Source organism: Adiantum capillus-veneris, chromosome 29 (assembly GCF_014529385.1).
Source record: "Adiantum capillus-veneris isolate H3 chromosome 29, ASM1452938v2, whole genome shotgun sequence".
Taxonomy (NCBI): domain Eukaryota; kingdom Viridiplantae; phylum Streptophyta; class Polypodiopsida; order Polypodiales; family Pteridaceae; genus Adiantum; species Adiantum capillus-veneris.
The window spans coordinates 55,679,693-55,694,881 of record NC_140959.1 but is presented as its reverse complement, the minus strand read 5'-3'; the positions used below and the strand labels follow the sequence as shown (position 1 = coordinate 55,694,881).

At 43.7% G+C, this 15,189-nt stretch overlaps 1 protein-coding gene across 1 annotated transcript in view; it reads right to left on the bottom strand.

The window, feature by feature from the left end:
• LOC147419225 (Pre-mRNA cleavage complex II protein family) overlaps nt 1–15,189 on the bottom strand; it is a 110,560-nt gene that overhangs the window by 39,015 nt on the left and 56,356 nt on the right. Inside the window, exons 4-5 of the mRNA XM_086505490.1 lie at nt 13,195–13,358; nt 12,899–13,082 (exon numbers count right to left, since the gene is read on the bottom strand). Coding sequence (XP_086361616.1) covers nt 12,899–13,082; nt 13,195–13,358 — 348 coding nt within the window. The remainder of the gene's footprint in view (nt 1–12,898; nt 13,083–13,194; nt 13,359–15,189) is intronic.

Here is a 15,189-nt window from a genome sequence, read left to right as displayed (position 1 = left end):
AACTTATAGGTTTTATTGAGTTTTTAGCACGTTCAGACCATTTTTAAAAGAGGCCGGCCACCCACTTGATAAGTGGGCAGCCACAGGTAAAACATAGTAGCAAAAACCAGGGCACCCTCTCTCTCTCTCTCTCTCTCTCTCTCTCTCTCTCTCTCTCTCTCTCTCTCTCTCTCTCTCTCTACTCTCGACACCTCCCTGGTACCATAAGAACGGAGTTGTGGTCAACAAAAGGGCTAGGAAAGCGACATTGAAGAGTGAAAAGGGTAGAGATATAGTACTTGAAGTGAAATCAAAGGGCGGATCCGTCCCACTTGTATTGGCTTCGATGTGCATTGATTATAGAGCTCTCAACAAAATCACCATCAAGAACAGGTTTCCAATACCCAAGATCGACGATATACTGGACAGGTTACAAGGTTCTACGTGCTCTAGCAGAATCGACCTTAAAAGTGGCTATCATCAAATCAAGGTCGCTCCTAGAGATGTATACAAGACCGCGTTCAGAACGTCCTTTGGATTGTGCGAGTATTTGGTGATGCCTTTCGGTCTCACGAATGCTCTTGCAACGTTCAATAGGATGATGGGCAAGATTTTTAGAGAGTACATGTCATTTGTGGGCACCTTTTTCGATGACATCATCCAAGAGTGAGGCAGAGCACGGACGCCATATGTTACAGGTCTTCCATGCCCTGCGGCAACATAGACTAGTGGTTAATGGGAAAAGAGCAAGTTTTTCTTGCCAGAGATACACTTTTTGGAACACATTGTCTCTACGAAGGGTGTAAAAATGAACCCGACCAAAGTTGAAACCAGTCGAGATTGGCAAGATTTGGAGAATGTACATGAAGTTCGCAGCTTTTTGGGCTTATGTTCATACTGCAGGCAATTCATTCGAAAGTGCGTAGATAGCTTCTCCATTACACAATTTGACTCAGAAAGGGGTTCCTTTTTCATGGGGACCATTAGAGATTGCATCATTCAAGACTCTAAAGGAAAAGTCGACGATTGGTCGAGTGTTTTTTTTTTTTTTTTTTGAGAGAGTAGGAACTTGAAATTACAACTCACACACCCGACTCCGTGAGGTGGAGCATCCCAGCCGGTTAAGGGTGGCCAAACCATCATATGGACCATGGGAACAGCCCCTAAGGGCTTCATGTCACACGAGTTGTCAAGGAGGTTTGAACCCAATACCTTAGACACAAGAGGCTCTTGCTCTATCAACTGAGCAAGCACTCGTTGACACTACTAGATTTGCAGAAGCCATTTGAGGTTTACTGTGATGCGTATGGTCGCACTCTGGGAGCGGTCTTAATGCAGGATGGCCATGTTGTAGCTTATCAGAGCAGATGTTCTCGCAACCAAACAGATTTACGAAAAGGAGTCGTTGGCAGTCATCCATGCTCTTACTCAGTGGCGCCATTTTCTACTCGAAGCAGATTTTAGAGTGTTCACCAATCTCCAAAGTTTGAGATACTTCTTGTCCCAGAAACAACTCTCGAACAAACAAATAAAATGGGCGCATATTTTGTCTCAATTTCATTTTCAGATCATCCATGTCAAGGGAAAGAAGAGCTTCGTGGTAGATGCGTTGTCTAGCAAGCCACAAATATCGGCTATTTTAGTGATTCACCATCAGAACTCCGAGGATATAGCAGATCGATACGCCACAAATCCTGATTTTGCAGACATCTTTGACTAGTTGCAGTGTGGGGAGACACTTACAAGCTATGCTCTGAAGGAAGGTTATTTAATGCGGAAGACAATGTTGTGTGTTAAGGATCGAAGAACAAGGTTCTGACAAAGTGCCATTGTCCACCTTTTGCCGGCCATCGCAACATTGACACCACCTTGAAAGGTGTGGAGAATGATTTGCAGGTCCACTTTATTCTGGTTAAAAAGACAAATAAAGCCGACCATTTGGCTTAGTTGTTTGTCTCACAGATTTTCAAATTGCATGGTATGCCTGAATCTATAGCTTTAGATAGAGATCCCCGCTTCATGAGTTTGTTTTGGAGCGCAATCTGGGAGAATATAGATAGGCACACGGCTTGAATTCTCGTCCTCATTTCACCCAGAGATAGATGTGCGGTCAGAGATAGCCAATTCAATGGTCTTGGACTTGTTAAAGTCGTACATCTCTAATCAGAAGACTCAATGGGGGAGAAGTATTTGTCCTTGGTGAAGTTTGCCTACAATAACACATTTCATACGTCTACGGGAAAGGCACCATTTGAGATTATAGAGGGTGTCAAGAAGGTTCCGCACCAAGATAAGATATTTGAAACATATCAATATACATATACTCCCACCTCTGTACGAGATGTTCAATGCTTCTTGGGTTTTGCCAATTTTTATCGGATCTTTATCAAAGACAACTCAAAGATTTCTGCTCCTTTAACAAGCTTGACTAGGAAGGATAAGTTTGTGTGGAATTTAGAAATAGAACAAACATTTCAAGCACTTAAGAAGGCCTTCACAACGGCACCAATTTTGATACATGTAGATCCAACAAAACCACTCTTCTGTCTCCACTCTTCTTGGAGACAGATGCCTCAGATTTTGCACTTGGAGTTGTATTATCCTAGATTGGCGATGATGGTCGAGAGCATCCTGTTGCTTTTCACTCTCAAAAATTCTCGATAGCCAAAATTAAATATGAAATTCATGACAAGGAGCTTGTAACACGCTTGCCTGGACACTCCAAGCGAGAAATCAATAGAAACACACGAACAAAAACTTCAAAATCACTAAACTGTAATAGAGAGAGAGTCGACATGGCACAGCGCAGTTCCGCGCCCATAAGCATTGGCCCCAAAGACTGGCGCCCCTTTCGGTATTTCTTTATATATTGATCTCAACAGGGTTAAACTCCTGAGGGACCTCAACTCTCAGACTCTGCGTCCAGATGCTCTACAGAGTGAGGCCCCAAGGGCTCTTATACACAGTACAAGGGATGCCCAAAAGCAGAGCCGCAAAAGCAATGACATAAAAAGCATCAAGTCTCACAAGCATCTGATTCCAAAAGCTTGCGCTAAGACAGCTTCGTAATATGCGGGAATCCGTACGGATGCCAGGTCAGTTGTCAATGCAACAAATTCTAAGGACGTCCGTACACCTCGCCACGTCAACCAATGCGATTTACGGACAGCCTGCCACATCAGCAATCCTTTGCGATTTCCTTTTTTAATGGTTCTTGTGTCCCCCAAGGTTCTGCCTTGACCATCCGAATATGGTTCCAGTCACTAATCACGTCTCGTTCGTATTCTTGTGTGAGCCATGAAGAAATAAAGTGTTTCTTAAATTTCAACCATTTTGTCGACGCTTCTTTTCTAAAAGAGTAGACCACCATGTTCCTGCATTGCCTTTTAGAAAGGATGTTGCCCGTCTAATCTTGGAGTGCTCTGTATAGCGGCCTCCAAGAGATGCTATATCAAACTGTTGGATAAAGGCTAAAGCCTTGGGAGCATCTCGAAACCCTGAAAAGTAATCAAACTTTATTGCCTATCCTTCCTCTTTGAATTCTTCGGCATTTTTGCCCTTGTCGTCGAGAAAATCATACTGATTGGCTTTGTAAAAGTGCTTCCTTTTTTAATAAAAGATATGATCTTTCCGTAGTTTCTTGCCCTTTCTGTCCTTATCACTCGAGTCAGAAGAAGATGAGTTGTCCGAGTTGTCAGACGAAGATGAGGACGAACTGGACAATCCTTCGAAGCGTACACACTTCTTCTGTTTTTTGGCGTTTTCAAAAGAGGATTTTGGCCCAAGTAGCCAGGGAAATCAGTTCCCTTGTTACATTTCTTCAGTTGCTTCTCTTTTGACCCCGGTTGACTCGTTTTTCAACAACGTCCTCGAGTTCATCTTCAGTAAACATTCGTGGAACAAGAGGTTGGTTGAGGGCCTTGCTTGAGGGTTGACTTTATTGGAGAATCAATGGCTTTCTGCCAAATGGTGTGCACCTCGTCAATTGGGTGCCGCGTCAAAAATTTGGCATACTGAGGATCCTTTGCAAATTTGAGCATCTACTTTGCGCACTCATCAACCTACTGTTGACGTTGCATCTCCATTAGCTGATACTGCGTAGGCCGAGGTGGTCTGTATTTGTGATCTGCTAATCCATTCGAATTTTTTGTACCGCCTCTCGTTTCAGAAGTATCGGGTGATTCTTGTGGGATTCGTCATTTGAATCCATGTGTGTCGCGGTAAGAGGATCGGATTTCCCGGTAGAAGAGAAATCAGTCGTGCTCTGATACCACTGTCACAAACTTGGACACCCCAAGTCGAGAATCCGGCACTACATACGAGAGAATCACTTTAAAATACTTCACAACTTTAAAAATAGACTCAACACGGCCCGACGTAGTTCCGTGCCTTGAGATATTGGCCCCAAAACTTGACGCCAGTTTTGGTATTTCTTTATTTTATTAATGCTTGAGCAAAGTACAACACCCGAGGGGTCCTCTGCTCTCAGGCTCTACGTCCACATGCTCTGAAAAGTGAGGCCCCTAAGGGTCCTTTTATTCTTACAAGGGATGCCAAAATCACAGCCCAAAAAGCAATTAAACTCGAAAGCAAAGTCAATAATCCCCAAAGCAACTTGTTCTAAAAGCAACTGGCTCCAAAAGCTACCATAAAAAAACACCAGCGCAAAAAAAAAACGGAATTCCGTACAGCAGCCACGTCAACGTCAGCCTGCTGTCAGCGTAATTGGCGGAGCTGCCATGTCATCAACCTGTGAGTGCAATTTGCGGGCAGTTCGTACTCTTTTGCCACATCATCATCTCTCCACGTGTGCATGATCAACAAGAGTCAGTACCGTTGAGGCCAGAATAACTCAAGCTCTTTGCAGTGACTAGCATGGCCTCAAATGACTTTGCCTTCGTTGAAAAGGTGAAGGAAAAATTTTGCAATGACTTACTTGCTCGCGACATCAATCTCAAACTCCAACAAGGGGAAAGAAACACTTTATAGGACTTTGAATAAGTTGATGGATTGTTGTACAATAGAGGACTTTTGATATACCATCACAAGAACTAAGATTGCAAATACTTCAAGAAAGACATTGTTCCCGAATAGCATGCCATTTTGGAGTAAACAAGATAATTGAGCTTATCACATTGGATTTTTGGTGGCCTCAAATGTGGAAGCTCGTCAAAGAATACATACACATGTGACAATTGCAATAGGGCCAAGGCTCCACGACATTGCCCACATGGATTAGTTTAGCCCTTGCCCGTTCCTAGCAAACCGTGGGCTTCTATTTCCATGGATTTCACTACAGATCTACCCCCCTCTAAGGGCTATGATTCAATTTTGGTGGTTGTCGATAGGCTCACAAAGATGGCACATTTCATTCCAGCAACCAAGTCAATCACCAAAGAAGGAACGGCAAAGCTCTTCCTTGAAAATATCATGGACTTCAAGATGAAATTATCTTAGATCGAGGGCCACAATTCATATAAAGCTTTTGGAGAGGATTGTTCAAGCTTCTAAGCGTAAAGATAAACCTCTCTTCAACCAACCATCCACAGAGTGATGGACAAACAGAGAGGGTGAATCAAGTTCTAGAGCAGTACCAACTACCATCAAGACGATTGGGTAGAATTGCTAACCTTGGCTAAGTTTGCCTACAAAAACACTATTCATTCCAATGCACAATCAACTACCATCAAGAAAATTGGCTAGAATTGTTAGCCCTGGCTGAGTTTGCCTACAACAACACTATTCATGCCTCCACTCGACATACCCCATTCTTTGCCAATTATGGTCAACACCCAAGGATGGATATCCACCTGAATCATCGAGTGAAGAATCCGGTAGCCACAGATTTAGCCACAAATCTACAAAGCATTCATAAAGAATTGACGATGAATATCAAAAGAGCTCAACAGAGGTATAAAGCAGGCATAGACAAACACCAAATGCAACATCCACCATACAAAATTGGGGATCGAGTAGTGTGGCTTCTCTGCCGCAATGTTCATCTCGCCCTTCGCAAAAGCTGGACTATGAAAGACTTGGGCGATTCAAGATAATTGGCCAAGTGAATCCAGTCACATACGGTCTCGAGTTACCACGTTCCATGAAGATTCATCCAATCTTCCATGTTTTATTGTTGGAGCCTTGTCATCAATGCTAGATTCCAAGAAGATTCTCATAGCCACCACCACCTTAGAGATTGATGGTCATGAAGAATATAAAGTCGAGCAAATCCTTGACTCCAAAATCTCTCGTGGAAGACTTCAGTACCTTGTCAACTGGAAAGGTTATGATGCCCTCGGTCCCTGAGCATAGGCCGACCATAGTTACCTGGAACGAGAACGACAGGGTCCGGAACGGGGAAGGGGGGCGGGGGGCAGAACAGGAACGGGGCTGGAACGGTCTTCCTAAAGTAAGGCTTGAATTACCTCCATTCAGCTTAGTCCCAAATAAACTCCTAAACAACCCCAAAACTGCCCCTAAATCTGCCTCCTAACCCGCCCTCAAATTGCACCACATATGTTCCCCGAACAGCCCAAAATCTGCCCCCAAAAGCCCACTTTTTTCCCCCCAAATGCCTACTTTTGCTCGTTCCGCCTCATGTTCCCCCCATTCTGGAACACCGTTCCGGTTACACCACGTTCCGGAATGGTGTTCCGTTCCCATCTCCGTTTGAGGAACGGGACTCATCCGGAACGCCGTTTTGGAACGTTTGGGCTGTGTTCCCCCCGTTCCCTGTTACACTGAGGCCGAGGTCTAACCTCCATCTCAACAATATCCATTGAAGTATGCCGCTATATCAAGAAGGACAACCGCTCCTCGTGGAACTCGTCGCTAGAGGAGGGCGTAATGTCACACATGCGAACTCTTAGAAGGGTTCTAGAAAGTTCTAGAAGAATCTAGAAGGTTCTAGAATCTTATAGAAGAATCTAGAAGGTCCTAGAAAGTTCTAGAAGCTTGAAGAAGAACCTAGAAGGTTCTTAACCTCCTTAAACTCGAGAAAGAACTTGGAAGGTTCTTAACCTCCTTAAGCTTGAGGAAGAACCTAGAAGATTCTTAACCTCCTTAAACTTTAGTATAAATAGAGGTCTTGGGCTACAAGCCCATCAGTCTTGCCAACAATTGTGAGGCTCTTGCGAGGTAAGTCCTCTTCTAGTTATTGTCTTGTTATCAAGTCTTGTTCTTGCAATCAAGTCTTGTCGTGTTAAGTCAAGCTTTGTAATCCAAGCTTTGTAATCAAGTATTGAGTCTTGCAATCAAGTTTCAAGCTCTTGTATATTGTGAGCGCCTCCTCTCGCTCTCTTCTAGCTCAAGACATGCTCACAATAGTGGGTGACAGGAGCATCAGAAAGGGAATATTTCATAGTCAGTTAGAATTGTGCACAAGAAATGAGCACTTGCATAAAGAAGGGTTCAGAAAAAACTTTGAAGAATTGCAACTGCAGGTTGCTTTTTGAGAAAGCAGATGCATTAAAAAATCCATAGGACTAGGTGACACCGATGGGGTGAGACTGGAGAAGACGGTGGGGTAACTGGAGAATCCAATGGTGGATCCATCGAGGAAGATGCTTGTTGCCTATTAGGTATTCGGAGTATTCCATACCCCTCGGAGTCTTGACCATGCGAGGATCCCTTTCCTTGTGCAAAAGGAATGTCGCGGACTTCAATTCAAGGCTGCTTTTCTACCCCTCATCAATGCACCACGCATGTAACACCCGGTATACAAATGTTTCCTTTCACCAATGCTCGAGGTGGACGGTCCCACCTGCAATGGCAGAACAAGAGTGGGAGGAGTGCCCCAAAACACTCCAAAACACAAACCTCAAATGAGAGAGAGAGAGAGAGAGAGAGAGAGAGAGAGAGAGAATTGGGGAGGGAAGGGGGGGGATTAGCAGATTAGTGTAAAAACAGGTTTTGATACAAATGTCAGGTGCAACAGAATTGAGAAGTAGGCAGAATCCATAGTTCACACTTCCACAATCCTTCGTTCTTTCCTTGCGTTGATGAATGCAACATTATTCATGGTTCCTTTTAGAGAGAGGGAGAGAGAGACGCACGATGGGTTCCCAACCAACCCTCTCAAGGGCCCCTCACACCGTTATTGCCAATTGGTGTGGTATTTGCTTTAGATTGTGTAAATGGAATATACACCAATGTAATATCTCAATGCAAGACTAGATTGGACTTGAATGGATGATGAAGCCGTGGTATCCACGCTAACTTGATGCAACTTTGTCATCCGGGTCAATGTAGGTTGCGGATAGCCACCACGACGAAGATCTAGGGCTAATTGTCCCACCTGATGTCAGAGGATTCAAGGACTTTCTGGTTGCAAAACTACAATTCTGGGATGCTGAAAACGCAGCAAATCCGCCATGTGAAAACACACTGAAACGCAGCTGACGATGGAGCACTTGATGGACGGCAGATGAGGCTGACCTCGAAAGCAATCGGCCACGAGAGAGTGGGCAACCAAGAGCGCTTGAGATTGCTGCAAATGGAGGGCGACAATGGTAGAGAAAATGCCAGCCAAAAATGCCAAGGAGATGGGAAGACCAGTTCTTGCAGCAAAATGGTAGGAAGAGGATGGCACCCAGTTTTTGTGTTCTCAGATGAGAGGCTACATGGCCTCTTATACTCTACTAGAGGCTCCTTATGTACTTGGCTTAGGCTAGGTCGAGCAATGACTTTGACATGACTTAAAAAATAAAGCGTGAAAAGTCATTTATTGATAACTTATTGAGAGGGTCAGTTTCTAGGTGAAATTGTTGCACAACTCAGCTTGTTCCAGCTTCTCCCTGCAATATGAAGGTAAAGATAAGGCCATGGGTTTACTTTCTTTGCCACAATGTCATGGAAAGACAAACCTTGCACGAGCAGAATTTGTTTAACTTTGGTCGGAAAGGTGCTCGGTCTCTGGCTACACAAGATTGAGAGAGAAAATAGCCAAACACACACACACACTCTGACAAGAAGCTTTGCACTTTTAAAAAAACCCTGAAAACAGTATGATTTATTTAAATCAAACTTGATACAAAATTGTTCCCTTCATTTCCCATTCCAAGATTAATTCCCACTTGTTTAGGTTTCTTCGTCTCGAAATCCCTACCCTGACTTCCTCTCCTCTCCTAGTGAGAGTGCTCTCCACAATGAATACAATAGGCACAAGGCCCTCCTATTTATGTTACCATCCATCCCGACTTCCTGAAGCAGATGGACTTTGATTACCATTCATAGGGTGGCGAACTTAAGGCCGAGCTAGCCACGAGGCAAACTCAGAAAGTGGTACCAATCTTAGTGACTCTTCAGGGATATCACGGAAAAGCCGATTTCCACATCATGAAGTTGGGAAATTAAGATGCTCTCTTGGGCATGCCTTGGAACGACAAGAATAACCCAACACTTTAGATCCGCAACCGAACAATCACCTTCATACGGAAGGACAAGCCAGTCCTCAAAGTTCCACTGTCTAAACAGAAACTTGAATGAATTTTCTAATTACTTTGTAGTTAGATACTTTTTGAATTTTGTTTTAAATACTATTTGGAAATTGTTTGAATGGCTGATATTTGTTTTGAACATGTCTTGGTGCCGATTTGAGAATTGCTTGACTTTGGTTCTGATACTCGTTTCAATGATTCGTGATTTACTCCCGAGAGGAGTACTATAGAGAATTGATGCTTGAGAATGCTTGCATATACTCATGACTCGACCCTTGTGGTTCTTTGCGGGCAATTGAATGATTGTAAAGTGTTGTTTTACTCATGGCCCAAGCCTAGATGGTTATTTACGGAGGGAGTATTAAGAAGTCTGAGCAATGGTTACTTTCAGCACCTCCAAGAGATGCAGGCTGCGGTCTGGGGAGCGTTTGGTTGCAAAAGGCCTCTATATCTCATGGCTCGGACCTCTTTAGGTTATTTACGGGAGGAGTGATGAGGGAGTCGTTGAACAACTCATGGCCCGGACTGGGATGGTTATTTGCGGAGGAAGTGTTCATCAACGACTATATGTTTCTATGTCTTGTAGCATGCATATGTGAGCATTTGTGTTGCATTGTGATGTGCCAACCACTGAATATTCTTAATTGGGTGAGATTGCCTAGGTATGTAATTTTAGTGCATCGAGATACCCGTTCAAGAACAACACGGTCTGGGTGTGATGGCTAATTTTGCTACGCCGGACTATCAAGAGCATGAGAAAAACTCAATGTCCCTCAGAATGACCCTCATATATCTTTGAGTTGACTTAGTTCTTTTGCAGAATATTCTTAATTGGGTGAGATTGCCTAGGTATGTGATTTTAGTGCATCGAGACACCCGTTCAAGAACAACAATCTGGGTGTGATGGCTAATTTTGCTACGCCGGACTATCAAGAGCTCCGATCTAGAATGAGAAAAATTGAATGTCCCTCGCAATGACCCTCATATATCTTTAAGCTGACTTAGTTCTTTTGCAGATATATTGTAATTGCGGACGATCACTCTTCTTTCAAGAAGGGGGGATATCACAAACTACTGATGTGTCAAGTCACTCAAGATCCTGATTCCTAGCCAACTTGCAGATCCCAGTAGAGGGGCCTAAACCCTAGAAGCAGTAGAAGAAGCAAAGGTGCCTACCAACTTACAATTCCTCGTCAAAAGCAAACCCAAGTTAGCACTCAACAGCAGAAGAGACAGCAGGAGCACCGCTCAACGGGCACCTTCTTAGCAGGACCCCAAAGGCTTCTAGCGTTTTTGCTCCACAACATCTTGGCTAGCGTTTTTGGACAAGACACCACAGATCAGCCAGCGTTTTGCATTTGTAGAGCCGCGGCGACAAGACCACAGCAGATCAGCCTAGCGTTTTTACATATGCAAAATCCCGACGACAGAAACACCAGAATTCAGCCCTAGCGTTTTTGGTTGCAGATCAGCCCCAATGTTTTGCACCATCATCGCGACGGAAACTCCAGAATCAGCCAGTGTTAGTGGTTTTCAGCCCTTGCCGCATCAGAACCACAGCGTTTTCAGCCTATGGGACAGTAGTAGAATCAGCCCCAATTGGTTGCAGAAGAACCCCCATTTTCAGCCCATAAAAACGCAACCAAAACAGTCATTTTCAGCCACCGAAACAGTCCCGAATTTCAGCAGTTAGAAGACCACAGATTTCAGCCATAAGGTCGTCGTCGTCGTCGTCGTCATCGACATAGTCCCGAATTGCATCAGTCCATTTCATCGGCATTGTACCACTTTGTGCAATCATAAGTCGCCGACGAGAGTGGGGCCTTCGGAGGAGGGTTTTACAAACTCTCGGGTGTCGTATCTCTCTTCTCTCTTTCTCTCAGTCTCATACACTTGCATGCACAGTGTCCATTCACTTTGTTTGTGATCATAGCACTTTCCATTAAGAACGGAAGGCTCTCCCTTCCATAAGAACTAAAAGGAGCCTTGAGCACACTACGGATCACTCATCTCTCTGTCTCATACACTTGCATGCACAGTGTCCATTCACTTTGTTTGTGATCATAGCACTTTCCATTAAGAACGGAAGGCTCTCCCTTCCATAAGAACTAAAAGGAACCTTGAGCACACTACGGATCACTCATCTTGAGCAAAGCGCAAACAATCATTCCGCTGCACCTTACATACATATAACTACGACTGCTATTTGTCATCTGCTTCTGCACATGAGACCTCATCCTCCACATGGGTATAAACCCCAGCCTACTCTAACAGCAAAAAACATTGGTTACCTTCCCTTGGCACCAAGAAAGATCTAAAAAGAGAGAGAGACCTCTCCCTAAGCGGTGCCTGTGTATGGCTGCCCTCAAAAGGCCTTAGAATCTTTGCTCTCCTAGACCTGCACCCCTTGCAGATACTCTATCTTAGCGTGGACCACATGTTTTTACCAGGTTTTTCTTCCTAGGTGTTGCTATGGTTGAGCATGAATGCTCACCGAAGAGGGAGGGCAATGATGATGGTGAACAAGTTTCCTGCAACTTAAAGGCGCTCTCTCCTCTTCTAGAGCTTCGAACTGAAGCCGATGTACAATGTACAACATTTTGGGCATGGTCGTTTGTAAATATTCCAAGTTAGAGGAGGTCAAGTCTAATGCCTCATTGTGCTACAACCTTGCTCGACAGTGGTGCATATGGCCGAGCCTAAACCGCATATATGGTCGAGGTCTAGCTTGCTGCAATATATTTATTATACCTATTTGAGGGGAAGAGCATGGGAAAGCTTGCGTGGAAGCCAAAAAGGCATGCTGGATGGAATCGAGCCTGTTTTACAGGCGAGCCATCGTGGGAATGGCACCTTTACATGGTTTTCTTTAGTGAAAAAGTTATTCAATCTGATGGGAGGGCATTGGACCGAGCTGCAGGCCGAATATGGAGCTGGAGTGGTAGGCCACGTGAAGGCAAGGAAAACCAGGAGGCACCTCCACGCGGGAGTGTGCCATATGGTCCAAAAAAACAGCAGCGCAAAACGCGCAGTTACATGAAAAGCTTTCAACTCTAAAAGCATATGATCCAAAAACAGGCTTGAAAAGCTGCAAGCGTGAATTACGGAAATCCGTACAGCTGCCACGTCAGTACAAACAGTAGCTGTCTGATCCACGCTATCCAAAAGGGCACACTATCTGAAAGGATGTGGTCCTAGGCTCTTATGTTCTCAAAGGAACAGCTGCAAATGATGTGTGTATGGGCGTGCACGTGCATGCTCGTGTGTACGTCCGTGAATGTGGTCCACATAGAAAATCAAAAGAGCGGGTGTGCCGTTATGGACAAGACCTTATCTGTTAAATCTGCAGTTTCTCATCATCTAATGATACTCATCAAAAAGCGAGCAAAAAAACCTTACAATGTTACAAATCTTTCAGTCTATAACCAAAAATATGACATATAATGATTTCTATGAAAAAATGTAGACAAGAAGGGACTAACAAGTAAGTGGTGTCTCCAAGGGCATTGTTAATATAGAGAAGCTGAGCATTGGAGCACACGGTAGTGCTGGATTCCCAAAATCGATTTGGAGGAAGGTTCCTAGTTGACATCTTTGATACAGTTTGCACAAGATGGGTTGGCAACATATACCGTATCAAATTAATCAGAACATCAAGACCAACTCCTGTAAAAGTTCAACAAGATTAGATGCTATACACGGCAAAAATTACCATCTATAAAAAAACAACCAGTAAAGCATATTGGCTCAAAAATATAGCACACATAAGGTCATTAACCTTGAATCCACCCATGGGTATTGATGACGAGTGGAAACTCTCCCACTTTGCTTCCAATGCGAGTCACAGTATACTTATTGTTGAAGTGATTATAGAGAGAATATATGCTGTCCAAGTAATCTTCAGGGTTGGATTTGGGTGAAATGTCACCAAAAAAGTAGCATCTGCCTTGAAAATAACCAAAGCCTTTGGTCAATACAGATTGAAAGGCCTCCAACGACCCTACTAGGTCTTTGAAAGAAGACATGACCTAGCATTGCATTAATTACACTGATCCACTGCAGAGCATGAACTTTCTGAAATAGAAATAAGGTTTTTGTAGTCAAAAAGTTTGCTATTACATATGTTTCAAAAGTCACTTGAGACAATTATTCCAGAAATTTGAAATTTCTTCTTACACTAAAGACACTTTTGAGAGACAACAAGCCACCATAGGCAAATGTGATGATCATGTATCCTGCACATACCGATCGATGTAGATGAACTAAAAAGGTTTGCAGAATGGGCTGATAACAGTAACAGCAAAACTGACTATGCCCCAGTGTAGTGCTTGAGTGATGCGAGCAGACCCTATGTAACGCTGCTAAGAAAACTTCCATAAGACAACCCCAGAATGGTGAATGCCGGCCTTCAGTTATAAGGCAGGCTATGTGTGTGGTCACACAGAGCAAATAATTCCAAGATTCCCATGACAACTTATATAGATCGAGATTATCTAGTGAATTTGGTATGAGGACATCACTTAACTATTACTTCCGAAAAGTATGCACCATATTTTCAAAGTGAGGATCTTTTATGATATCTTTGGATGTACATTACCATGACAAGTGCATTCCTCCACCTATCCTACTAGTTCATTTTGCTCCACCAATTCCCACTGGACCATTGATCACACAAGTGCCTTATTACACAGTCCTGGAACCAAAAACTTTTCTTCCTCCACCAATGTCTATTCATATCGTTGCTTCTCCAGGATCCTCATCAATGGGAGGTGTGTTTCACTCTGGCAGATGGAAATCCTACTTCGCAGATGCATTCGACATCAATGGTTAAAATAAGTGCTTAAACTTGGCAAACAACTTAACATACCTGTCAAGAATACCCAAGTTCTTCAATGTGGAGTTTACATAGATAACCGCCGCTTGGGCTCCTCGGCATAGCTCTCTCTTGGCTTAAATGTGAAAAATGAGAGAGAGAGAGAGAGAGAGAGAGAGAGAGAGAGAGAGAGAGAGAGAGAAATGAAATGAAATGAAATGTTATATTAACGTCTTCAAAAGGCCAGAATGACCTATGACACTGATACAAAAGTGGTGAATCTGTTACAATGTCTGGGTACCTTAGTACTAAAGTACTAAGTGTGAAAAGTGTGAAAAGTGTGAAAATAAATGTGAAAAACTAAATACAAAGTATTAAATAAACTTCTTAGGAGCATTCTGGGTGTCTGGCTAGAATGCTTCTAATCCTTTGTTGTAGTCTCCTCCGGTGAAGTGTGCTTCTGCATCTCGGTCGTGGTCGTCTCGATTTCCTAAGCTCAATCGCCCTGTCAATGAGGGCACCTTTGGTATGAATGTGGGTACTCCTTTGTGCTGGCTGCTGGCCTCTTGCTTCTCCTTCCACTCCTGCTTCTCTCGATCCGAAGAAATCTGTGATCTGCCTCTGAGGCTGTAGTGCTCTTTGTCTTCTCATTAGATTATCCCGGTGCCGAGGTAGTTCCAGTAGGTACAAGCCTAAGCATCTTTGATCTTGGTATTGCATGACTCTATCAAGAGGTCCAAAGCCTTCTTTAAATAGACAATGGAAGCGCCCACGTATCTCATAGTATATGGTGCAGTGGCATATGTAGTGTAATTCTATCTTCGACTTCATTCCACATAACTTGCAAATTCTACTCTCAGGTGGGATTCCCCTAAATCTGCCAAATTCAATTTCCAACTGGTGTGAGGATGTACGAATCTGACCAATAGCACATCTCAAACCATGAGACAGGTGGGTATC